Below are 19,756 nucleotides of genomic sequence, written 5' to 3' on the forward strand. Positions count from 1 at the left end.
TTTATCTTCAGTGCCTCCTAACTGAAATTTGAACAAATCTGCAAATATGAACGTAGATCACAAGCCACGGTAATATTATCTGTCCCAAGACTCTATGCTGAGTGAAAAACCATAAATATGTACAAACCAGATTACATTTGTTGTCATGATCTCAAACTATTGTTCATACTGCAATCTTAAAATTGTAACAGTTTAGACACTTTGCTAGATTTTGTCTGATGCATTCATAAGGAAGCCTACATGTTCCCCTTCAGCCTTTTGCAATCTCATTGCTAAGCTGAACGGGTTTCCTTTACTATTCTTTGCAGGACACAAGGACAACTTGCCCAAGGCCCCAGAGCTAACATGAGCAGTCAAGTCTGAAAGCAGGTCTGGATAATCCGCAGTTCATCATTTAAACCCTATGAGACTCAAGGGCCCTAAGAAGGATTTTGGAATTCTCCAAAGGGTGATAAATAATTGCAGTCTCTCAACCTTCAGTAATTTTTTTACTTATCCTTTGCCTATGTAAGCCCTCCTTACTTTTTAACTCACAAATATTGGGGTGGGTACCAGGGGTCGAACCAGGGCTTTGAGCATGCTAAGTACATATTCTGCCACTGAATTGCAGCTCTAACTATAACACAACATTAAACTAAAAAATGATCTCAGATTAATTTTCACGTGTAGATTTTTGTTATCTGACGTGTTAATAAAGAAGTCTATATGTTTCTACATTATAAATTTGATTTTTAAATATTTTAATATTTATATTTTAATATAATTGTCTCCCTTTATAATCATTTGTCATCTATGTTCAGAGCCCAGTGTATGGCTGTCACTCTACGTTCGGTCACATCTATGAATGACTAGCACTGATTGCTTTCATGTAGCAAGGTTTTCACACACAACATTGATTTTTTAAAAGCAAAGCTCCTGCGAAGGCTTGATGGCTCAATACTGACCTGAATTTCTGGTTTCCCATCCACATATATGGTGCTGTTGTTGACCATTTCCACAATAGCAACTCCAAGGTTGCATCGAATCCCAAAGGAAATGCAGAATCCCAGCCCACTCATGATAGCGATGATGTACCGCTTAGGGATGCCACAACAGCGACAGTCACAGAGCAGGGGGCGTGGCCTGGACGTCTGCACTGGCCTTCCTTCTTCATTCAGCTCAATGTTATCTTCTTCTTCATTGGTGCCATCGATTTTTCTATATTACAAAAAGAATGGACAGCAAATAAAGGCCAGGATGAGAGGTGGGGGAAAGTGTATTAAGCAAAAATAAAAAGGATACCAAGGGAGGGGGAAGGAGGAAAACTTACAGAAGGATACAACCTGCATTTTAAGTCATTACTATCATCATCATTATTACTAAAGTCAATCTTAATGGTTAAGATGACTAATGTCTGGATATTGTGTTAGAGTTTTATGGGCACCAAATCATTTGAATCTGCTGGGATTGGTGGTACACACCTATAGTCCCAGCTCTTGGAATGCTGAAGCAGGAGGATCCAAGTGCAAGCTTGGGCTCCAGAATAAGGCCTCATCTCTAAAAGAAAAGAATATCTATAATTTCATAGCAACTCAATGGGGTGTAGTGTTGTCTGGCCGTTTACAAATGAAGAAATCTCATCTGAGGTGGGATACAAGCCCAAATTCAGAGTTCATGTCCTTAACAATATACTGTACTGATTTCCTAGGGAAAGAGCAACGGGTCAGTAACATGGCATGACCCGACTGATTATTAGTGTAACCTTCATTTTAGAGTCACTTGAAGCTTGCTAAAAGATAGGTTCAGATAACGGCATGTCTATACAATGAATTACCCTCTTCTTTAATGGTAAAAGTAATGTGGCAAACTGAACACTATCAATTATAAAAAGAACTATTTGTCATACAAATGTAAGGACCTGAGTTCAGATCCCAGCACCCACATGAAAAACGAGTAATCCCAGTGGTGGGAGTTGGAGGGGGAAAAAGCCTAGACAAACTGGTGAATTCCAGATTTAGAGAGACCTTGTCTCAAAAATAAGATGGCGGGTAGGCAAGATGGCTCTAAGGGTATAGGTACTTGACATACAAGCCTGACAACCTGAGTTCAGTCTCTAGGTCCCATGATAGAAGGAGAAAACATGCCCCAAAGTTGTCCTCTGACCTTCACACATGTACCATGGCAAGCACATCACATACACACACACATGCATACATGCACGCACGCACACATACATGCACATCATATACACACAATAAGTAAAATAAACAAATAAAGTAAAAAAATAAGGTTAAGAGTGATTGAAGACAACACCCAAAATAGACCTCTGACTTCCACATGCTCATACACACATGCACACACATATATACAAACATACAAACAAATACACACACATACAATACAAAAAATAGCTATTTATAACCTGTGATGTATTGTAATCCTTCTGAGTATGCTTCTCAGTTTTCATAGCTATGAAATAAGTTGCTAACACAATTGTTGGGCTTCTGGTGTTTTGGGACAGGGTCTCATTCTGTATCCCTGGCTGGTCTGGAACTCCATACATAGACCAGGCTGGCCTCAAACTCACAAAGATCCACCTGCCTCTGCCTCCCGAGTGCTGAGATTAAAGACGTGCAACACCACACATTGATCGCTAATATAACTGTTAACAAAGTAGTTAAACTGAAGCAAAATATTTTCATGAGACCACCAACGCATACAGAAGATAATCTTAGCAGCTTCTTTTGATAAGACTTGAAGCATATGTACAGAAAAACAAACATGTTAGATTCACATCAGCTCAACAGACTCTTACTAAGCACCCACTGTTTATCAGACTCTGTGCTATTGCTGAGAACGATAATGAATTGCTGAATAATGAATGTTCTCCACACTCCTGCAGCTCTTAGGCTTGTGGGGAAGAAAGACACATATACTAGCAGCTACAGTTACCAGACAGTGCAGGTTTTGTTGAAGTCAAAGTAAAGAACAATGACAGAGGCTATGGAATGACTCAGTGAGTAAGGGAGCACAAACAAGAAGACCTGAGTTGGAATCCCCAGGACCCACATGAAAATGTGTGTTCCTGTAATCCAAGTTGCGGGGTGGGGGGTGCATCACTGGGGCTTGTTGACTGCCAGCTTAGTGTCAGGGTCAGTGAAAGACTTGGGGGGATAAGGCAGAGAGTGATCGATCAGGGCACCTGACATCATCCTCTGACTTCTGCATGAGAGAGAGAGAGAGAGAGAGAGAGAGAGAGAGAGGAGAGAGAGAGAGAGAGAGGCAGAGAGACAGAGACAGAGAGACAGAGAGAGAACATGAACAATGGTAAAATGGGAAGGAGTTATCTATAACAAAGTATCACAAACTGGGGGAATTGGGGTTGGGGGTAAGGGCATAAATGATATATAATCCTGAAGGCAGAAGTCAAGGTCAGGGCATTAACAGAGCTGGTTCTTCTCAGTCTTCTCTCTGTGGTGTATAGATGGCCATCTTTAACTTTTCCAACACCCCTCTGTGTGTTTGGGTCCAAACTTGGTCTTCTTATAAGTATACTACTCACTTGGATTATGGTCTCCCTTAATGACCTAATTGTAACTGAATTGCCTCTTTAAACACCCTACCTCCAAATACAAACATATTCTGAAGTGCTAGAGCTTAGATTTCTAGGTATGAACTAGTCAGAGGGTGCGATTTCTCCCATAACATCCCCTATCTCTTAAACGGGCTGATCCTAGTAGCTTTCTCCCAGGGTTGATTGATGATTGGTATATGTAAATGATTCGGTGCAGTGCCAGGTACATGAAAGATCTTTGTGTTAATAAGTAAATGGTAAGTATAATTATCTCTGCTATTTATGAAGCTGAGCCGGGTCCTAAGCTCAACATCTCTCTATGCAGCAGATGCTATAGATGATGAAGAATGGAAGTGCATTTCCAGGAACTAAGGGGCTTTGAGGAGCTTAACAGGAGACAGCCCAGCTGCTGTGCTCTGATGCCACTGTGGCTTTGGCATAGAAACCAGGTTTCTGCCAAGGACTGAGCACAGCAGGGCCATAAGGCAGGTCCCTTCCTGCAAGAGGCAGGACTCCCCTGGCAGTGACCAGCTCCAGGACTGCCCACTGGCCTTGCCAAAACTTCCTAGTACTGTAGTGTTGTCTGTAACTCTTCTACCTAACCTTGCTCCCTTCCGCTCTCTCCACAGGCAGCATGTAGTCTGAGTCCTCTTCCCAGCCACTCCCTGCTAATTCCTCATTTTCTCTCAAACAAAATGTCTTCTATATCTAGTCCTGTCTTATAATCTGCTTCTTAGAGGACCTAAACCAACACAAGCACTCCGTTGTGCATGGTACCAGCTAAGACACCCTGAGACTTCCCTAAGGAACTACACAACAGTATGGGGATTGGGGAAATAATGCAGAAAAGGTAAGTATTCCCAACTGAAGAAAAGTGTGGGCTCTTTCAGCAGCAGGACCCAGAGCTGCCTGACCTGACGCCACCTCCTTATAACAATTTCCCAGTGGAAACCAGGTATGGGGAACAAATAGGAGGGCCTTGGATACTGAGTTCAGTTTCCTTTATTCAAAGTGTCAGTTGAGTCACCAAGTCATAAGCAAATGTGGACCAACAACTAGAGACTTTCTGGGTTCTCTATGAATCATTTGCCCAACTGGGATAGAAAAGGAAAATTGATGAAAATTTAATTTTTATCAGGTAAGGGTCTCAAAATCAGATTTTATTTGTTTCAAAAATATTGAAATAATGAGACAGCTGGGATTAGAGTTTGTGTTTGATCCTCAGCACTATAAAATAATAATTAATTTTAAACTTAAATCACACCAAGTGTGGCAGCACATGCTTTTAATCCTTGCAGTCAGGTGAATCTCTGTGCAAAGCCATAGCAGGTTCCAGGGCAGCTAGAGCTACATAGTAAGATCCTGTCTCAAAAAAAATTTTTAATTAAATTACTGGGGCGTTTTTCTCTTTTTTGGACAGGCAAGCTCGAAGAGGAAGCCCAAAAGCAAACCACACTTCAGTCAATCAGGCAACCTAGATGTGATGGCCATCTCTGCCACTTACACAGCAGCTGTGTAACTTTGGACAAGTACCTTGGTCATTCTGAATCTCACATTCTTCATTCATACAATCAATAGTGCCTCACAGAGCTTTGTTAAGGTTTGACTCTACAAAAAGTAAAATATTACCATGAATAGATGAGCAAGCTTTGACTAAATGGCCAGCTCCATGAAATCCTGATAATTCCTTAATGTCATTTGGTTTTTTTCATTTTATATGGAAAACACTCATACACACAAAAACTAAAATTTAAAAACCCTACACACACACACACACACACACACACACACGTACCCTGTGAACACCTGATGCCTGAAGAGGCCAGAAGAGGGCATCGGATCCCCTGGAACTAGAGTTACGGGTAGTTGTGAGCTGCCATGTGAATGTTGGGTCCTCTGGAAGAACAGCAAGTGCTCTTAACCGCTAAGCCATCTCTCCAGTCCTTGGGTTTTTGTTTTATTCTAACTTTTTGTTCGTTTGCTTACTTTGTTTATTTGTGTTTGACACATGTTCTGCTACTGAGCTACATCGCCATCCACCTTAAGGTTTTTTATTCTTCTGTTAGAATGCTTATCACGTTGGGTTAGAGGTTTTTAAATTATTTAATGATTGATTGATTATTTTGTGTATGAGTTTTTTGCTTGCATGTATGTAAGTGAATTACATGTGTAAAATATCCATGGAGGCCAGAAAAGGATGTTAGATTTCCTGGAACTAGAGTCACAAGTAGTTGTGAGCTGCCATGTGGTACTGAGACCTGAACCTGGGCCTCTGCAAGAAAGTAAGTGCTCTTAACCACTGAGCCATCTCTCCAGCCCCAGTGTTAAAGTTTTTTGCCTTTCCTCAGCATTGTAGGTCGTGAATAAATATTTGCACATTCACATACATGAATGAATGAAGATCACCCCCAAATGGTGGGCTGTGGGAATGCTGACGGTAGAAGCCATCACCTCATCTTTTGCGCGGTGCTCAGCACAGTGCCTGGACACAATACATTCTCACTCAACTGAATGGAATTGGTGGGTCAACTCCATATATCACTCCTGACTTGGAGTTCTTAGAGATGGGGTGGGAATCTATTCGTCCCTGTACCAAAATAAACTTTATATAAGAAGGATGGGGGAGGGTAGAGCTGGTCAAGAATGAGGGAGGAAAAAAAGAACTTTTTTTTAAGAAATGGAGGGCTTTAATTATCCATAATAGCTGTTTATGCCATTCAGTTTTCTCTCCATGTTGGGCTATGGTTGGTCTTTTAGATCAGAGACTCTTCATTCTTCGAAGGGTGACATCCATCATTGTTGTTTCTCCAAATATAGAAAGCTGTGGACTGTGGGCTGCCAGCCCTTTACACACAGGGAGGTTCCTGCCTTTGTTCTTGCACACAATTGTCCAGTAACCATCTAAGCCCCGTGGTCTGATTGCTTAAGATATGCTAACTGGCCTTTAAACATTTACAGAATGATTTACTTGTCTGTAAATCCAAGTGCTCCCTTCAATTGTGGAAGAGCCTTTTTACTCTGTAGTGAAGAAGGTCAACATTTATCACACACAGTGAGCAGTACTTACTGATCACTTTATGAGTTTTTAAAATCCATTCACTTACTTGCTTTTGTTAAGTATTTATTGTGGGATTCTGAGCTGTAAGTTGAGGGTAAATCTTACTTCTCAAGACTGTTTGGAAGATTAGAGATATATTTAGAGATAATATATAGTTACTGTTCGGATGTAAAATGTCCCCCACAGAATTGATCCCTAGCTGGTGGTGCTATTTTGGAAAGTTGTGGAACCTTTAGGAGATAAAGCCTAGCTGAAGTAGGAGGGTCACTGGGGGATAAACTGTGAGATTCTAACCTGGCCCTGCTTCCTGTCTCATGTCTGCTTCCTGGTCTACACAGATGTGAGCAAGCAGCCTTACACTCCCATTGCCATGGCCTCAATCCACTGTAGCCACCATGCCTTCCACTGTGTTAGACTATACACTCAAGCCATGAGCTGAAATAAACCACTCCTCCCTTTAAATTGCTTTTGTCAGGTATTTGGTCATAGTAATGATACAAGTAACTAACACATTTATTTAAACAGTAAGTACGAAAGATTAACAGAGTGCCTAGAATGGAGAAGGTAGTCAATGTCTTAATTTCCTTCCTTCTCCCCATAGAATAGCCACTCAATCATCATCTATAAAAGCAGTTTTAAGGTAAATATGACCTTGAAAGAGGGCAAATAAGAACACTATGTTAGTGAGGGCCAACATAACAAAATACCACAGATGGAGGAGTTTAAACAAGGGTATTTTCTCACAGTTCTGGAGTCTGGAAGCCCAAAATCAAGGTGTCAGCAGATGTGATTTCTCCTGATGCCTTTTTACTGCCAGAATCCCAAGGTAGTAAAGGCATCACATGGTAAGAGACAGGGGACACATACATGTCTAAGTCTATTCTCTCTTTTTATAAAGCCTCAGCCTCACAAGTGCTAGGACTAAAAGTGTGCACCACACACCTGGCTCTATTTTATTTTTAATGCCAGTATAAAGGCATTTGTTCAATTTTGTTTAACCACACAGGTGAATTAATGAGAATTAATCTTCAAATCCTTTGAGTTTTGATCTTTTTTAATGGACATAAAAATTTATGATGGTTTTACCTTCAATGTCAATTATACTTAACCAGTTAAAATGTCCCTCTTTAAGTGATCACACACACACACACACACACACACGATCACACACACACATACACACACACAAGCAGAATTAATGCCAGAACCATTATAGTGGTCTATAGTGAAAAGGACTAAGAATTTCAAAGAAATGCACATTTAGGGATGAATTTGATATTTAAGACCAGAAGAAAACCCACAAATGACCTATATTCTTCTAAAGGCCTGAGGGATATTCCCTTTACTCTGGCAATAAAGAATTCAGTGCTGATCAGGCCAGTCAGAACTGCTGCCCTCTACAGGTAGGGTGGCACAGTAAAGGGTGTTATTCTAGAACTAATGACAATTAGAGTGAGAGAATGATGGGTTAGTTGAGGCCAGGGGCAGCACTTAACCATATAGGCAAGAACAGCAAGTTTAGAGTGACAGTGAGGGATCTGAGTCACAGGAATCTCAGAGGTGTCTGGCCAAACATGCTGTTCTTTGGAGGAAAATAAATGGGCAGCCAGCAAGGATATTCTTCACAGATAAACCAAAAAAGATCAGGAAGTTATAAAAGCATTAGGGCAGGGCAAGGTTAGCTATTCCAATGGAAAGTCATACTCTTTTCCCCAGTTTCTGAAGGAAAAGATGGGTCTCCATAACAAAGGAACCAGTACCACCACAGAAGGGACTAGAGTAGTGGTTTCCCCTCCTAGTCCTTCCTCAAAAGAATCCACAGTAATTTATTTGGATAAACTATACATTGAAAACAAAGGAACTCCTTCATTTTTTGAAGACTTTTAGATAAATCAGTAAGTTGGTGTTGGTACTGGGGTGGGGGTGGAGGTTCTATAGCCTTTAGATCCCTTGTTAAAATAAGACTCAGGAAGTTCGAGCAGTAAGTGGAATCCTGCTTCAGGTCCATCCCACAGTGGATTTACTTGGTGCACGGTCCTGCCCAATTATCATTTCTCCATATGCAATCAGATACTTAAAATTTGGAAAAACTTTACATTGGTTTGTTGACTTACAGAATGATGGTGCAGGAAGTCAAATGGCGGTCCTTAACATTGCCATCCCTGGGGCTGGAGAGATGGCTCCACAGTTCAGAGCACTGCTTGTTCTTGTAGAAAATCTGGGTTCGAATCCCAGCACCCACCTGGTGGCTAACAACCATCCATTACTCCAGTTCCAGGGGACTTGACACCCTCTTCTGTCCTCTGTGGGCACCACACAACATGGGTGCACTTATACACATTCAGGCATAACATTCATACACATAAAATAAAAATAAATAAATCAAATAAATGTTTTAAAAAACTGCCACCCCAATAGGATGATAAACCAAAAATGGTATTAAATCACACAGAATGGCAGATTACTTCAACTTTCACAGACTTAAATAAGTTGATTCTAATATATATCCATTGAATTTACCAGCCTGACTCCTACCAAAAACAGCAATGCATCACGGTAGATGACAGTAGACTACCACAAATTTAACTCAAGTACACAGCTGGCCTCTTAGTGATGGTGCAGGCTTTCTATAACCAGCAGGAAGAAGAATCAGAAGCTAACTTGGACATTATATGAATGAATCATTTATTGGTAGTCTTGTTCTCTCTTAAAACATAGTCAAAAAGACCTTCTGGGTCTTCTATGGAATATCACATTGATCTAATATGGTCAACAGATGGCATCATGTTTTTTAGAGCTTATTAGAAAGAAGTGACAATTAGTCTAGATGCCTCATAAAACACATGTGCTCCTGAGGATGGAAAATAGACAATTTACAGATTTACAAGCCCACCACACACACCTGAACTTAGTGGTTTGGAACATTCTAGAACATTCCTTCCAAGGTAAATGAAAATTTACTGCACTTGGTAGTTTCTATGACAAGAAGGAAACACAATGCCCCTCTTTGGGCTTTAGAGGCACCATATTCTACACTCGGGAATATTGTTCTAACCCAGGACATAAAAGACAGATATTTTTAAATGAATTTGAAAAGCAAGACAGTAATTCACAACATTTCCAGGATGCAATAAGAGCTATCTTGTGGGCTGGAGAAATGGCTCAGTGGTTAAGGGCACTGACTGCTCTTGCAGAGGACCTGGGTTTGATCCCCAGCACCCACATGGCAACTAACAACCATCTGTAACTCCAGTTCTGGGGGAATTTGACGTTCTCTTCTGACCTCTGTATGCATGCATGACATGGGTGCACTTACACACATGCAGGCAACATACTCATACACACAAAATCAAAATAATAAATAAAATATTTTTTTAAAAAGAGCTGTCTTTTGGCAGTTAATACAGAGGCCCATAACTAGTCATCATGCAGAGAATTAGAGACTGTGAAGCACTCAGCTCTAAATGCGACACCGAGAACACACTCCTTTCCCCAAGACACAGGGATCACCATGGAAGAAGGGGTGGAAAGATCCTAAAAGCCAGGGATAATGCACGTCTTCAGTGAAACAGTATTTGCCAGACATGACAGGGCTGTGGCACACATGAACTCACAACAACTGAAACTGCATGCACAATCTATGCACAAGATCAAGCCAGTCAAAATCCCAACATGGACAGGGGAGGGCTCATGAACTTTCACCCCTAGCTGAGGAGCTATTAACAATGATGGCTGCTGGGGGAGGGAGAGTCAGATTTCTTCAACAGCTACCCATACTCCAGTAATGTTCCTATACCCGTGCATATATAGTCAGCATTAAGCGGACGCAGTGGCTTATTAAAAATAGCACAAGAAGTTGGGAGAAAAAAGAGAGGGCCTAGGGGAGGAATTGGATGATAGGGAATGGGTGGGTAGATTTTATTAAAACGCATTATATGCATATATAGAGTTCTCAAACAATAAAGAATTAATTTTTAAAAATTTAAAGATAAATTTTAAAAAACATGCTAAGACCATGTTATCCAATGCACTTCTGGTGCTATGTGGAAAAAATATCATATGAACTTTCTAATGAAACCCAAGAGGAGAAATACAGTATACATTCTGGAATGTGGTCTTGCATTCTACAGTAGAGAAATACCCAACATACACAACACAGCTCCTGGTGTGCTATTGAGCCCTGATAAAGATAGAACATCTTACCACAGAATAGCAAAAGATCACGTAGCCAAAATAACCCCTCATGAGCTAATATTATCAGAGCTATCAAGACATAGTGTGCGCTATAAGTTGGAATTAGTACACTGAGATAAAATACCAGCTGAGCTTCAGGGCATCCCTGAACCTACGCCAAAAGGTCCAAAACTCCCATTTGATCTAGAAATCTTGAACCAATGACTCTCTATCAGTTCAAACCTATGAACACATGACAAAGAGGGGGAAAAAATCAAAGCATGGTTCTCAGGTGGTTTGTTAAGTTAGGGCAAGCTGAAAATGGACAGCCCCTGAACTATAATCCCACTCAGAGGTAGCCCTAAAGGGAAGTAAAAGGAAATCCTCCTAGTAACAGAGCTCTGAATAGTCACCTGCTCATTCATTTTATACAGAAAAAGAAGCAGTCCAAGGTAAGGGTATATGTGAATTCATAGGCATGTGGTAAACGGCTTAGGTAGTAAATAGCAGGTCAGGGTCTAGAAAAAGCAATATAGGAAGACTGGCAGGAAGGAGCTGTGGACAAGAGTCATGAGGGTCACCCTGTGAGAGCTTTAGATTACACATGAACACATGTCATGAGATGCAGACTTAGAAGAGGCATTAAACAGCCAACCGCCAGGTTCTTTTGACCATTCAATGCCAGTCAGCTTCTGTCTCAGCCATTCGTTGCTATAGCAGAAGACTCAGGAATGAAGTGACCATAGTGGCAGAGATGGAAGTTATGCAGGGACTCCCACTCACCCAAAGTAGTCCAGTTACACTGCTGTTCTGAGTCTCCCAAGGAAGCACCCCAGCATTATGTCAGTCCTCTTCAGTTGTGGAAAGAGCAATAATTCATCCTGACTATGGATGACACATATTGTTTATCAGTTTGCCATGTCAGTACATGTATCTCACCCAGTATCATATCTGAGGATTCAGAGTATATGATTTGCCACTGCAAGATCCCACATTATATCATAATGGACCAAGATCCTTAATATACATCAATGAAAATAGAGAAATTGGCATGTGACAATGGAATCCACTGGCCCTCCTATATGCTACAGAAGATGGCAGCCTTCCAAAGTTGAAGAAGTTTCTTAAAAATGGAACGAAAAAGCCAGAAAGTACATGCCTTTTGTCCCAGTACTTGGGAGGCTGAGGCAGGAAGATAGCTGAGAGCTCAAGGCTAGCCTAGTTATACAGTGAGTACAGGCCAACCAGGACTATATGGCTACATATCAAGACCCTGTCTCAAAAAAAAAAAAAAAAAACACACACACAAAAATCAAATTTAAGCTGGGCGTGGTGGCGCACACCTTTAATCCCAGCACTCAGGAGGCAGAGGCAGGCAGATCTCTGTGAGTTCAAGTCCAGCTTGGTCTACATAGTGAGTTCCAGGACAGGTAGGGCTACAGGGAGACCCTGTCTCAAAAAGACAAAAAAAAATCAAATTTAAAAATGTAGCTAAGGCATAAGCTTGAATACGAATTTTTGTATACCATCCATCAGAGTTTGGTATGCTACAAAACCCAGCAGTCAGGGCTGGAGAGACAGCTCATCAGTTAAAAGCACTGTCTGCTCTTCCAGAGGACCCAGGTTTGATTCCCAGTACCCACATGGCAGCCAACAACTGTCTATAACTCCAGTTCCAGAGGATCTAACGCCTTCTTCTAGCCTCCGTGGGCATTTCATGACATGGGTGCACTTGCAATATCTGCAGGCAATATGCTCATACACATAAAATTTAAAAAAAAATTTAATCTTTTTAAAAAGCCAACAGTCACTGCATGGCATGTCCCCAATGGGTAAAACATGTAAGTCTGAGGAAAGAGAGTGGCCCCACTCACTGTCACTCCTGGCACATGCTTGAAGTGTAACTCAGCTCTTCAAATTCAGACTCAGGGCTCAACAAGTCCAGATTCACTAGGAAGAACTCAACAGAATCACTTCTTTTTTAAGGTTTTGTTTTCAGGTGTGTGAGTGAGTGCGCAAATGCATATGAATGAATGCAGTGCCCTCAGAGGCCAGAAGAAGGTTTTAGATTTCCCTGGAGCTGGAGCTACAGGCACTTCTGAGCCACCTTTTGTCACTAGTGCTAGGAACTGAACTTGTGTCCTCTGCAAGAGCACTACATGCTCTTAAATGCTGAGCCATCTCTCCAGTCCCTGGAATCACTTCTTGACCTTTTGGCTAAGATCATGTGTGGAACACAACGGACCTCCCATTAAATATAGGGCTATGACTATCACCTGGTCACTTTGAGTCCCTTGTGAAAGATTATAAGACAAGGCTAGGAATCTTCACAGTGCTAAGCATAGTGGATCCTGATCCTCAGGAAAAATTAGGGCTGTGGCTTCACCATGGGAGAAGAAGAAATAGTTGACACCCAGGTGCTCTCCTGAGATACCTCCTTGTGCTGCCTTGTCTAGCCTGAACTGCAAATGGTCAGTAACCAGGACCTAGTAAAGGAACATTAATCATGGATTCAGATCCCTCAGGGGTGATGGTCAAGGTCGACTCCTCAAAAAGATAAGAGAAGTGAGGAGACTCAAATGGAGTGGAGAGGATAGACCAGTCACAACGGTGGGAGCTAGGGTCTGTTGGTATCTTCTCTGGAAGGTTCTTCAGGGATTATGACCACAGAGTCATGGAGCAGCTCAACCTGGGATAAACTTCCTGACAGAAGCAAGCCAACCTGGGGCATGCAGTGGGTGAGCTGTTTAGGCGCTGTAGTGCACATCCAAGAGCCTTTCATCAGGCCCATACACTCCTGTAACAGCCACAACTCTGCTTCTGGGGCTGCTAACAGATCACAACTCCTTCCTTCTAGAACTGCCCAAGTAAGTGGCCTCCACATAACCACTTCACACCTGCTGGAGCCGCCCACAGCTACCAACTGAGTAACACAAGGATATACCAGGCTAAGGCCACTTGTCTCAAAGGGATGACTTAATACTGGTTATGTTCCTGAACTTCCCCTGTGCATTGCTTGAGACCACAGCTTTGCTTAGTCTTTCTTCTTTCCTATCCTGCTTTACTTTCTCCTTCGCAATAGTCCAGGCTCACCCAAATTCCCTGCCTCACACTCTGCTCTAGAGAACCCTGCCTAAAACAGCGGTGTAACAAAATGAAACAAGGAAGAGGGACAGAGAGCAGGTGAGCGGAGGACGGCGAACCAGGACTGTTCTCTGTAGGAATAGGTGGTATTGAACACCAGGATAGAAGTGGGCTTAGAAGTTTCAGTAAAAGCCAAGAAGTCCATGAGTATGGAGTGAACTGAGGCAGGAAAAAACTGCCAGAGCAGAAGTTGGAAAGATTTCTTACAGATTGCATGGAGTCTTGAAGGCCACTGAGAAGACACGAGCTGAGTGAAGGAGAACTTGGTAGGTTTTGAACAGGAGTGAGAGGCAGTCTGGCTTGGTATCACAGAATCATCTCGTTAGAACCATATTGGTTGCCTAAGGTCGTGCAGGTCAAGAATGTCACAGCACTTGGAACCCAGGGTCACTTGATCTCAGAGCATCTTTAACACATATGCTTTTATAGGTGGAACAGGAAGTGTCTGTGAGGCATGTTTGTTTAACACATAACCACTGAATGCTAAGGGCCAACACAACATAGAAACTGTATGTCTTTCAGTGGAAGGTGTTCCAGACTTCCCCTCAGCCTTCTTTGGGGAAAACTTTCAATGGTATAATTAATTAGGAGAAAAGCACATCAGGTTTAGAAGTTGCTGGCTGTATTGCAGTCCAACCCAGTGACCTAAACCTTCACAAATGTCTTAATCTACAAACCATATTTGGGAAAAGGAAAAATGCTTGAGTAGAGAGAAGGCACAGCAGAGTAAGAGGAGGACCCAGACATGGGTGGCCACAAAAAGTAGAATGCTTTGTTAAGTGAAACAGCCAGGCAGTGAGGGACAAATGCCCTATAATATCCCTCCTGTGTGGAAGCTTGAGAGTCATTCAGAGAGCTGGGCCTGGGACTGCAAGCCTGTCATTCCAGTGATTGGGAAAGGTAAAGGAGGAGGATCACAAGCTCAATGCCTGACTGGGTTAAAGAGTGAGTTCAAAGCCAGCCTGGGCAGCAGAGTGAGACCCTGACTCAAAATAAGAAGTAAAAAGGGTTGGAGAGGTAGCTCAGGGGCAGAGCACTGCAGTAACACACCACACACACACACACACACACACACACACACACAAACACACACACACAACACACACACACACACACACACACACACACACACACACACACTCAAATGTGCACAAACGAGAAAGTAGAATAATGATCATCAGGGCCTAGGAAGGGAATAGAGAGTGGGAGGAAGGAAGTATGGCGCAGGGGGATGACTACAGTTTAGAATAATTTAGTATATATCTTATAAAGAACAGGAAGAGAAGAGCTCAAAGCCTCCTAATTTTAAAAGATGATGAATGCTTAAGGAGTTGGAAATGCTAATTATTTTGATTTGAAAATTACATTGTATGGTAAATCAAATAATCACAGTATATATACTCCATGAATGTGTATAATTATTATCTGTAAATTAAAAACAAAGTAGAAGAAAAAGAATATAGGCATAGAACTGCTGGTCTGAAACCTAAGCTCTGTGGTCGTGGACAATTTACTTAACCTTTATTTATCTTGATTTCTTCATCTATAAAATTGTCACAGGAGCTGGAGATTGTGATTGTAGGGGCTCAGGGGTTAAGGGTACTGACTACTCTTGTAGACGACCTGGGTTTGGTTCCCAGCACTCACATGGCGGCTAACAACCATCTCTAACTCCAGTTCCAGGGGATCCAATGCCCTCTTCTGACCTCTGTGGGCATTGCACAACACGGGTGCATTTACATACATGCAGGCAATACATTCATGCACATAAAATAAAAAAATAATAAATTCTTTCAAAAATTGTATCTTATTGTTTTTGATTTTTTTTAAAAAAAATCCTGCATATATCTTAAAACATGGGGAGTTTTGAGCAGTCACGTAGTATCGTTTTCCAGACTTTTCTCTTGCTATACACTGAATTTCCCAACGCAGAGCCCCATTGGTATGACTATCATCTGCCTCAGGGAATTCACTTGTGGGAATCCCCATCAGTGGATCCCCCTCATTGTTGTAAAGAAGACTTTCAGTGTGAGGGATGCAGATCGCCGGGTGTGGTGGTGCATCCCAGAACTTGGGAGGCAGAGGCAGACGGATCTCTGTGAGTTCAAGGCCAGACTGGTCTACATAGTGAGTTCCAGGAAAGTTGGGGCTACAGGGAGACCCTGTCTCAAAAAGACCAAAAAAAAAATCATAATTGTAGGGCTGGAGAGATTGCTCAGTGGTTAAGGAACACTGGCTAGTCTTGCAAAGACCCGAGTTCAAATCCCAGCACCCACATGGCAGCTAACAACTGTCCATAACTCAAGTTCCAGGGGATCCAATGCCCTCTTCTGTTCTCAGCAGGCAATGCACAGCATAGGTACACTTACATACATGCAGGCAATACACACATACACATAAAATTAAAATTAAAAAGTCGTAATTGTAGTAGTCTCTTCTTCATGGGGCTTTTAATAGCAGTAAATAGATTGTGGTATCTAGAACATGCTATGTGTTTGAGATTATTATTTTTATGGGTGAGCAATCCCAGGACACCCTCATTGTCACTAAACTTGAACAAACCTACATGTCAATTTTAAGTAATTGTTCAGCTGCTTCTTACCAGGAACTGTTCTCCAGGAAGGCTAATCATGCCTGTCTGTAATCAGTCCCATGCATGAACTTTCAAAGGCTCTCTGTGTGGCAGCCACTGCCCTGACCAGGAGGAACGACCCATGATTAAAAGCATTTTGAAGATTCCATTGAGATGATGCTGTCTTAAATACTATGAGAGGACTGCACCTACAAGTTTCTTCACCTGCTAAGTATAAAGCAGGGGTTCTCACTTCTCATGCCCTTAGAAAACAGAAAACAGCTTATGTTTTGTTTCAAAGACTGAATTCTGTCACCTGGTTTTATGTGAAAATCCACAAGGTAAGGGGGGATGTTCATTGTATGCTGGACTCTTGGCAGGACACATTGCACAAAATTATCTTAGACTTGTGGCAGAGCTGGTCTGGATAATTCTGACGCAAAGACCACTAGAGCCAAGGATCAGCTTGGATCTATGCTCAAGTAATGTCTTTTCCTCCTGTCCCTGCCAGCGACTTCTACCTCAAGACCATTGACAAAGAGGCTCAAGCTTGGCTTCGCTTGCCTCTAGCACTGCCCCGTATTATAATATCTGGCATTTGTTCAGTGTGTTCTTCACCTCCAGCCCTTTGCTAGCCGTTCTTCCACTGCCTTGTGATGTAATTCTGCAGAAACTGGTCCAAGAGCCCTAGACCCACAGCTCCATTTTGAATTCTGGCTGTGCAATTTGAAAAGGATTAATTCTGTTATAAATCTAAGCACACTGATTTGGCAAACAAAGAGCTCTCCATGTGTATCATCCATTCAAACAACAAAACTGATTCTTAGGATCTATTCCCTACTTTAAAAAGCAGTAACGTTTTTTTAAAAAAATCAAAGTTTCTAAGGAAAATGACCAAATATTTTTTGTAATAATATGGGAAACAAATACCACTCTTGATGATGAAATTCAAAATATAAAAATTGAGTACAAATTTTGAACATAGGCCACTCACAGGAAGAATGGAATCATGGGGGTGTTAGATAACAGCTTAACTGAGGTTGAAAGCTACGATTACCAATGACTAGGTTCTTCTAGTCAAATATTTCATAAACTCAGCAGAGCGTGGTGACTACCAAGGGGACCACGGTCCAAAGTCAGGGCTTGTGTTCCTGACTTTGCCAGAGTCCTTTACCATCCTTTGAATAGGCCAATTAAGCTATTATGCCTTTTTTACGCATTTATAATCAAGTGAGCACCACCACAATAAGAAGTTACCTGGGGAGTGATCATCAGAAAGATAAAGCACTCAGGTTTTTATGAAAATATTATAATCATTTTCTATATTTGGCTGGTTTATACTGTTGTCACTGAGCTGAGTTTTCATCTGCACACAACAATGCAGCATCACAGACTGAAGCCTTTTTGGTTTTAATTACTAAAGTAACAAGACACCAACCCCATTTTCTTATGAAATGAATCTTTGTCAAGACTGATGTAGTGAAAAGCTTTATACCAACAGGAACACACATTATAAAGTACAAGAGCTGGGAAGGTTCCAAAACATCATCCTGGATGGACTGAGAAACAGTCTGTTAAATGCAAAAGCTTTTACATGTAAGAGAACAACAGAAAAGTTTGAAGGAGACATCGGGTGACATTTTCACGCACCTGGATAAGAAATCATTATTCAAACACATGAAAAGCACATCGAGGGTATTTTTCACATTTCTTATATCAGAGGAATAAAAGAATCATGCTATCTTGCACATAAGGACATCAAAACATGAGGAGACACTATTGTCTAGAAAAATGAACAAATTAGTATGTGACACCAATTCACTCACTTATGGCAAACTCTCCTGCTACAAGTAATATATTTTACTATAAATAGTATTTATTTTTGGCATGGACTAAAATCTCTTTGAATTCACTGAGTGTTTTTTTTTTAATTTTCCTATTACATGAGATCTTTTGCCTCAAAAAATACTAAGATTTTAAGTTACTTTATTCAAATTGTCTTACAACTAGCCTTCTTTTTGAAAATTACACAATCAAGAGCCACGATGTATTTTATACTATGTATTTTGTGTTTAAAACTAAAAATTTACAAAGATTTGACTATCGTTTATAGTGACTAATCTTCTCAAGATTATTTCAGCTCAAAGTATACCATTACTGCTGAATTTACATGAAACGCTGCCTCTCATAATCTTTCTGAATCAACAGGCACATGATGCCTAACAATACCACTACCCATGAGTGCTAATCCTAATGGATGAACAGAATACTAACTTGACTGACACTCCCCACATCCCTCCTAGAACCCAGTGACTTGTGCATACTAAGTAAGACCCCAATACTTTTGATGCATCTTTTTGCCTCCAGGCATAAACTTGGCTCTGGAAGAGGCTCCCCAAACCATCTAATCCTACACCCACACACTAAAATGCAGCCCTTTTTAAACACCATTCAAAAATCTCTCAGATGTCAGCAGTATGAGACTTGTCGGAAATAAACCTAAGGTGTACATTCAAAGTTTACCTTCGTAAGATCCCCAGTGAATCTCCCATTGCATTCTTCACTCCTTCCTTTCCAGGTTTCAGAATTTTTTCTTTGAAGGTATCAAACGCTTTAAACGGCATTTTGAATGGGGGGCACCTCAGAGCCGTTATCCTGCAGTCTCAGAAGCTGTCATCCTCTCCCATCTCCAACGTGGTGAGGGCACTGTGTTTGCCCTTGATGAACACTTGGAATTCAGTTCTCATGGAGGGAATTACTTAAAATCAAACAGGGGGTGACCCCAGGCTAGGTGTTCCAAAGAAGACAAAACTATCCCTTCTTCCTCCAGAATGAACAAGGCTGAGGGGTTGCTGGCTAGTCCAACCCCTTCCAAAAGCTGTCCTCAGCAGCAGTCTGTGGCGGCGTCTCCGGGAGCTACTCTCAGGCTAAGCACAGCCCTGTCTCCCTCCCTTGCTGCAGCCGGAGAAGCTAAAGTGTGCTCCAGCCCACGAGGGGTCCGGACACCAGCAGCAGCATCTGTGGTCAGCTCCAGCCCCTCCTGCCTCCCTCAGCTTGCCTGTGGCTGACTGATGCTTCCCAAATGATGTTACAGTAACCAGCACGCACCTGCCCCTCTGCCGCCTGATCTTATTAATGGGCTCTCAGCCAGAGCGGGCTCCGGAAGTGAAGTTTATGAAACATTTACAAGTCCTCTGCTTTTTCTGAGGTCTGGCCCCACAGGCAGGCTCTCAGCCATTCAGCTGTAAACCGGTTT

General features: G+C 41.8%; 1 protein-coding gene across 1 annotated transcript in view; it reads right to left on the minus strand.

The window, feature by feature from the left end:
- Positions 1-19,449, minus strand: part of Slc17a8 (solute carrier family 17 member 8) — a 60,803-nt gene extending 41,354 nt beyond the window's left edge. The window contains exons 1-2 of the mRNA XM_008851147.2: positions 19,024-19,449; positions 945-1,197 (exon numbers count right to left, since the gene is read on the minus strand). Coding sequence (XP_008849369.1) covers positions 945-1,197; positions 19,024-19,124 — 354 coding nt within the window. The 5' untranslated portion in view covers positions 19,125-19,449. The remainder of the gene's footprint in view (positions 1-944; positions 1,198-19,023) is intronic.
- Between the last annotated feature and the right edge of the window lie 307 nt (positions 19,450-19,756).

The sequence above is a fragment of the Nannospalax galili genome, unplaced genomic scaffold (genome assembly GCF_000622305.1).
Source record: "Nannospalax galili isolate Female #2095 unplaced genomic scaffold, S.galili_v1.0 scaffold885, whole genome shotgun sequence".
NCBI classification, from domain to species: Eukaryota; Metazoa; Chordata; class Mammalia; order Rodentia; family Spalacidae; genus Nannospalax; species Nannospalax galili.